The 7,000-nt window shown below is 55.9% G+C and overlaps 1 protein-coding gene across 1 annotated transcript in view; it reads left to right on the top strand.

The window, feature by feature from the left end:
• Positions 1 to 7,000, top strand: part of LOC102850012 — a 95,277-nt gene that overhangs the window by 58,670 nt on the left and 29,607 nt on the right. Inside the window, exon 11 of the mRNA XM_006887274.1 lies at positions 3,081 to 3,227. Coding sequence (XP_006887336.1) covers positions 3,081 to 3,227 — 147 coding nt within the window. The remainder of the gene's footprint in view (positions 1 to 3,080; positions 3,228 to 7,000) is intronic.

The raw sequence follows: 7,000 nt of genomic DNA, 5'->3' as shown, positions 1-7,000 counted from the left end.
CCCTGTGTGCGTGAGGGAGCAGAGCCCTGTGTGTGTGAGGGGGCAGAGCCCTGTGCGTGGGAGCACTCTGGGGGTTTTGTATTTGACTCTTCTAAGTGGCTCAGTAGGCTTCTCTTTCAAGGTGCCCCTGGGTGGACTTGAACTTGTAGCCTTTTAGGCAGTGATTGTGGGATTCCGATTCTCAAACACACACGTTTCTGTTTTCCTGTTTGCTTGGACGCATCTTCAATGTGGGCCATTAACTTCATCCTGCAGTATAGAACAGCAGCTGTTCAGTGTTTCTTCCCCGGAAGGAGCAGTCATTTCACCTGAGATTCCTCACATGATACTTCCAAGCTCAGGGGCCAGGACAGTGCCTCTGAGTCCTAGTGGTGTGGCAGCCACCAGAAGTGCAGCCTGGTCTTAGCCATGTATGCGTGCTGATGCCGGACTGTCCACCATCCTCCCTACCTGACTCAGACATCAGATTCGGTGCCCTCTGACCCCACACACTCCTCACAGAGTGCCCTCTGACCCTACGTGCACAATACAGGAGTATTATGACCTCACAGGGTGCCCTCTGACCCCACATGCTCCTGTATTCCCAACCTCACAGAGTGCCCTCTGACCCCACACACTCCTCATGGGTGCCCTCTGACCCCACATGCTCCTGTATTCCCCACCTCACAGAGTGCCTTCTGACCCTACGCACACAATACAGGAGTATTATGACCTCACAGGATTCCCTCTGACCCCACCTGCTCTTTCCTGTATTATGACCTCAAAGGTGCCTTCTGACCCCATGGACTCCTGTATTCCTGACCTCACAAGCTGCCCGCTGACCCCACATGCTCCTGTATTACAACCTTGGGGTGCCTTCTGACCCTACACATTCCTGTATTCCCGACATCACAGGTACCCTCTGTCCCCACACGCCCCTGTATTATGACCTGGAGGATGCCTTCTGGTCCCACACCCTCCCTACTGTTCTTGTTTGTTCCCAAAGGCAGCTTGAAGCAAAGTTGTCACTGTCCTCCTTCAGGGAACTGAGGGGCTGTATTGTCGCACCTGTCCTCTTCTGTCCCATAGGCCAATCCTCTCTGACAAAAGAGACTCTGCCCTGATGGTCCAGCTCACTGGAGTGGGTCCTTCCGAGGTCGAGCCTAGTGTGCATTGGACTCTGGGGCCATAAATCTTATGCCAGGCAATCCCGTCTGCTGGCTCAAGACAAGTAACCGAGTGAGTCATTTCTCATCCCTGTGTCGCACTGAACTGTGCCCACTACATTGGGCCTCTTCAGAGGCACAGGCTATTATGAACCATTTTTAAATGAAAAGCACAAGTGAAGGATCCCTCCAGCCGGCCGGGGTTTCCTAGCTTGAGATCACAGCCTTCGCTGTGTAATGCTGCATCTCCAAGTCCTCACTGGCATGGTTATGTGGTGGGGTGCAGTAGGAGGTCTCTGCTGTATCTAATGGACCGGGTCTGCTAGCCATCTGTCCTCAAGCCTCAGAGTCAGTGATGTACATGGAGGCTGGGGTCCGGCTCATCAATGTCTTATCAAAGCCAGGAGGTTAATAGGTGCCCATGTGACCTTGTGGAAGAGGCCAGGGCCAGACCCGGTCAATGCTGCGCTAGGAGCTGAAAGGCCAGCAGCCCCTCCTGCTAAGATGACCAGCCTTACAGCCAGTGGAGGCTGGCCACACTCGGACTCGTCTCAGCCAGAGCAGTTTGGTTTGGCTGCATTTTCAAAGGCACTGGGTGGCACCGTGGTTAAAGAATTGCACCTCTAGCCAGAGGTCATCAGCTTGAGCTTGTCTGCTTCTTGGGACAATGGTGAGCGGTCAGCTGCAGGAGGCACACGGGCTGTCCCCTCTGGCCTGCGGCTCACTGGGCATGGGAATCCGGTACACCTTCCCAGTGCTGTGTTGCAAACAAGGGTAAAGTATATTAATAACGAGACAGAACACCAAGAATGTAGGAGAAAACAGAGGTGAAGCAGGAGGTGAAAAGTTCTCAAACAACTGAAGGGAACTGAAGCACTGACCTTAGTTTCCCTGTGTCTTTATTGAAAATTGCCAGGGAGCAAATAACCAAGAGAATTAGTCAATGCAAATGAAGCCAGGCTCTTTCTAGTGAAAACCTTCTGCTTGATTCAGGAGGGAGGGGTTAACAAATACAAGAATCCTGTAAAGCTTACGGATTGCCTTAGTGTCTACCCCACCAACATTTAAGGACTGCCTTAGTGTCGACCCCATCGACATTTAAGGATTTCCTTAGTGCTTCAGGGTGAATTCCAGCTTGTATCAGCCTCCCTCAAAACCTGGAGTAGTGTTCGGGGTTTAGTGTGAAATTTGGATTCCCATATGTTGTCCACCCCATGACCAGCGGCTGGTGAGTGGGCTTCTCTGTGGGAACCTGCTGGCATTTCCCAGTTCTGCCCCCTCCCTGACCAGCCCCTGGTGACTCGGCTTCACTGAGCTTCTGCCTTCCTCACATCGCAGGCTGGCGTGGAGTTTGCAGCCCCTCAAAAGAGGGTGCATTTGCACACTGACGCAGGGCATGGAGCCTGCAGCTCTTGGCCAGTGTGGTGGCATGCTGGACGGTGTGAGCGTGTGTTTCCGGATTCTTCTGATGACCCAGTACCCGCTCAGCCCCATTCCTGCGCTTCTTCTGAGCCTCCCAGGGCCCAGCTCCAAAAACCCCAGCTGTGCAGACCCCAGGGTCAGGCATTACCTTTGCAGAGGGAGTGTGGGTGTCCATGCCTGGGACAAGCCGGCAGTCCTTCCTGGACCTCAGGCCACTCTGTGTGGTGCCAGCTCTGGCTGAGGGCCTTCCCACCACAAGGCTCACTGTGTCGCAGTGTTGTCTACATCACAATCCATACCACCTGTCTCGTGGTGGCATTTCCACGTGACCCAGGTCTGCTCCGGACACTCCGTGTGCACTTTGTCTTGGTGGTGTTTCCACGTGACCCAGATCTGCTCCGTACACACTCCGTATGCACTGTGTGTGTCCTGGTGGTGTTTCCGTGTGTCCCAGATCTGCTCTGTATGCACTTGGATGACTGACTTCTCTCTGACGTCTGCTCTCTCCCTCAGGTGGACGTCATTGTGGTCCTAGGCGGGCTGGCGGGGCGCTTCGACCAGACCATGGCGTCCCTGAACACCCTGTTCCAGGCTGCCAGCATCACCCCGGTGCCCATCATCATCCTCCAGGAGGAGTCCCTGGTCCACCTGCTCTGGCCGGTAAGGAGGCTGTGCCCAACAGCACCCCAGTGATACCCGCTGACCCTTGTTCCCCAGGGCCATCTGACAGCCTATATAGTCAGGACCCAGAGAAGGCTCACGCTCTCCTATTTCACCAAGCCCAGAAAAGAGAACAGTCAGTAGCTTTTCCTTAAGCTGGCTGTAGTTGGACAGGATCCGATAGCTTTTCTTTAAGCTGGCTGTGATTGGACAGGATCCGATAGCTTTTCTTTAAGCTGGCTGTGATTGGACGGGATCTGGTAGCTTTTCCTTAAGCTGGCTGTGATTGGACGGGAGCCTCTTGCATTTTGAGCAGCTGCTTCTCACAGATGCTTCTCTCACATGCGGAGGGCTCTTGTCACTGGGGCTGGGTCTCATCCTGCCATGCTCTTAGCTTTCACGATACATGCTCATCCAGTTGTCTGCTTATTCATTTCCTTTCCCTGCCTCTGAGGGAATTTCCAGTGTGAATGCTGTGAATTTAGAGGTGAATGTCAAGGACATTGTGAAAGCAAGTTCCGTGCCAGAGCTGTGGCTAAAGAATGCTTCTGAGTCAAGGGGCAGCTCAGGTGAACCCCTGGAGGCACATTTCAAGGGCCTGGACTGTGCTCTCTAGTCTCATTGGAGTTTTGAGTCTTATATAAAAGGAGCCCTGGTGGTGCAGTGGTTAAGCATTTAGCTACTATCCAAAAGGCTTCTGGCCCAGCCCTCCCCCCAGGATCACAGCCCAGGGCTCCCGTAATGCTCAGTTATGGAGCTGGGCAGGGACCCACTGGACATTACAGCCTGGGTCTCCCTTCCTGCTCCATTATGGGCCTGGGGGGGGACCTGTGGGACATTACAGCCCAGAGCTTCCTTCGTGCTCTATCAAGGCCTGGGAGGGGACATGCTGGACGCTTAGCAGTGACCCACGTGCCCTGTACCATCTATCCCCTTGTCTACTCTGCCCCAGGCCCTGGCCATGAACTGGGCAGGATGACATATGGCAGTGATGCCAACTCTCTGTCACAAGCCCTGGGCATGGGCTCGGCTGGACAGCACACAGCAGTGACCCCCATGCCCTGTACCATCTGTGCCCTGTCTGATTTGTCGCGGGCCCTGGGCACGGCCTCTCAGCTGGACAGCACACAGCAGTGACCTTGCCCTGTGCTGTCTGTGCCGCCCGCTGATAAGGCAGGGGGTCTCTGCACCTGGCATCTAGCCATGACGCTTCTCTGTGGACTCGTGGGTCACGATGCTGCCTCTGCTGAAGGCCTGTGCGCGGTGGACGGGTCTGAGCACAGGCCTGGGTGACGTGATTCCTGAGGAGTGCATCTCTTTCATCTCTGTACCTGTTGATTGGTCCGCAGAGTGAGGGCTGCAGTGTTGGGCCGGCATGGACTTGTGCCCTGGGGAGGGGTGACAGGTCTGTAGGCAGTGAGGGCCGCAGTGTTGGTCTGGCATGGACTTCCGCTCTGGAGAGCAGTGACTGGTCTGCAGGCAGTGAGAGCTGCAGTGTCCAGCATGGACTTGTGCTCTGGGGAGCAGTGACTGGTCCACAGAGTGAGGGCCGCAGTGTTGAACCAGCATGGACTTCTGCTCTGGGGTGGGGTGACAGGTCCGCAGGCAGTGAGGGCCGCAGTGTTGGGCCAGCGTGGACTTGTGCTCTGGGGAGCGGTGACAGGTCCGCAGGCAGTGAGAGCTGCAGTGTTGGGCCGGCGTGGACTTGTGCTCTGGGAAGCAGTGGTCTCTCCAGCTGAAGCCCTGAGGAGGGGCGCGGTGTGTTCTAGCCCAGTGCACGCACTGGTATATGTGCTGCCGAAGCGAGCACAGTGCACGCACTGGGACATCCACACAGGCCACAGGCTCAGAGCTCTTGCTGCTGAGTTGGTTCTGACTCCTGGTGGCGCTGTGACTTAGAATGGAGCTGCCCCATTGGGTCTCTAACTGTGACCCGTGCACAAGTGACGGCCTCAACTTACTTCTGTGAAGCAGATGGTGGATTTTAACCATCGGCCTTCAGTTAGACGCCAGGTGCTCACCCAGCTGAGGGCAGCTTGAGGCCCAGCCGTGGAGTGGGTGGGAGGATGGCTGAGTGTTTATTTGCTCACCGGCTCAGTGACCTCGTCCCGAGTGCCGGCCGCGGGCCAGGTCCAGCTCTGGAGGGTGAACCCCAGCAGAGCACACAACACTCGTACTTCCCCAGGCATGCCTGCTTCAGGAGAGAGTTCTAGAATGATAGGACTGTGGGCTATGAAAGGAAGTCACTCAGCTCAGAGGAGGCCCTCAGCGGGGTGGAGGGTGCGGGGTGCATGTTTTGGGGACTCCTGGGCCTGGAGGTGGTTTCTCTGCTCTGCATCTCGCTGTGAGTCTGGATCACCGTGTGGGCGTGTGGTCGGCTGTCCAGTCACTGAACAAGCCATGGCGAAGCACTTGGCAGGTGAGGCCAAGGTCAGCAGGGAATCGTAACCACGGCCTGTCTGCCTTGGAGTCGCTGGTGGTTTTGAACCACTGGAAGTGCTAGGCCTCTTTGGGTTGGCAACACGCCTCCCTCGGGACTGCCAGAGCCCATGATTGGTTTAACACCCCCACCCCCACCCGCTCTGTGCTTTGTTAGCTTAACGAAAATGGCCTTGTCCCTGGACGGGACTGCGTCCACCGGTGTCTCGTTCCAAGGGACCATCCTGTCTTAGTGGCTCTGTAAGACAGAAGGAAGCCCCGCCCCGGCCTCACAGTCCAGCTGAGCGGCCCAGGGTCACCGCCTCAGTCAGTCCACCCTGATCGGTGCGGTTGTAACATCCTTGGGGCTCACACGGGACCAGTCCAGGGCAGCAGAAGCGCTTGGGAAGGCTACAGCCACCATGCTTCCCTCGGAGAACCTGCAGAGACCTTGGGCTCTTCTCCCACCGAGAATCAGATGCACTGGACGTTTGCTATAAAGACATGGAAACAACCAGGCATAATCCATTTCCTACAAACAAGTGGTGGTGGTTGTTGTGTACCTGACACTCCGGAGGTCTTTCAGAGGCAGATGAGATTGCCCATCCTTCTCCCGCGGAACAGCTGGTGGCATCGAACCGCATGCCCTCGGGATTGTAGCACAGCTTCTTGTCACTAGGCCACCAAAGATGTGTTGTCTCTTATGCCTGCGACTTCAGTGAGAACCGACCAGTGTTGTTGGCAGAGTCACAGCGAGAGGGGAGCCCAGGCAGGAATCCGTGGCCTCCAGCGGCCTCCTGAGTTGTCCCTGAGAAGGCTGCTCAGGGACAGTGGGCAGGAGTGGCCTCCACGAGAAGGCTGCGTGTGGACAGTGGGCAGAGGTGACCTTTTCCGGGCGATGGAGCCCATTAACAAGGGGAGACTGGGCATTTTGGTGGTCATCGTCATTGAGACAGACAGAGGACCCGAGTGTAATCCCTTCCCCCCCGATCGTTTGTCACCGTGTGAAACTCTTCCAGAACGGTGGCAGGCTCCGTGACAAATGGAAGGCCTTGGACAATCCTGCACCGGATTCATTCAACAATCATACTTCAAGTGCTCGTTTGTCTCAGGCACTCTGCCAGATGGCGGATGAATAAATTACTCTCAAAGGACGGTCTCTATTAGACAATAAAATAACATTGAATACATCAGTGTTGCGAACATAAACGCACTGTTAGACACGCACGCAGGATGTTAGTAGCAACAGTGCTCAGCACCTGGGCAGGTGTGGGAGGGTCTGAAGGCTGCACTCCTGAGCTGGTGTCGGGCAGCCAGCTGAGCCAGGCCCGGCGGGATGTGCGTGAGGGACAGAG

This window comes from Elephantulus edwardii, unplaced genomic scaffold (genome assembly GCF_000299155.1).
Source record: "Elephantulus edwardii isolate Elephantulus edwardi_28Jun2011 unplaced genomic scaffold, EleEdw1.0 scaffold00055, whole genome shotgun sequence".
NCBI lineage: Eukaryota > Metazoa > Chordata > Mammalia > Macroscelidea > Macroscelididae > Elephantulus > Elephantulus edwardii.
Note: the sequence above shows the minus strand (reverse complement) of the source record. Positions and strands in the feature narration are given on the sequence as shown.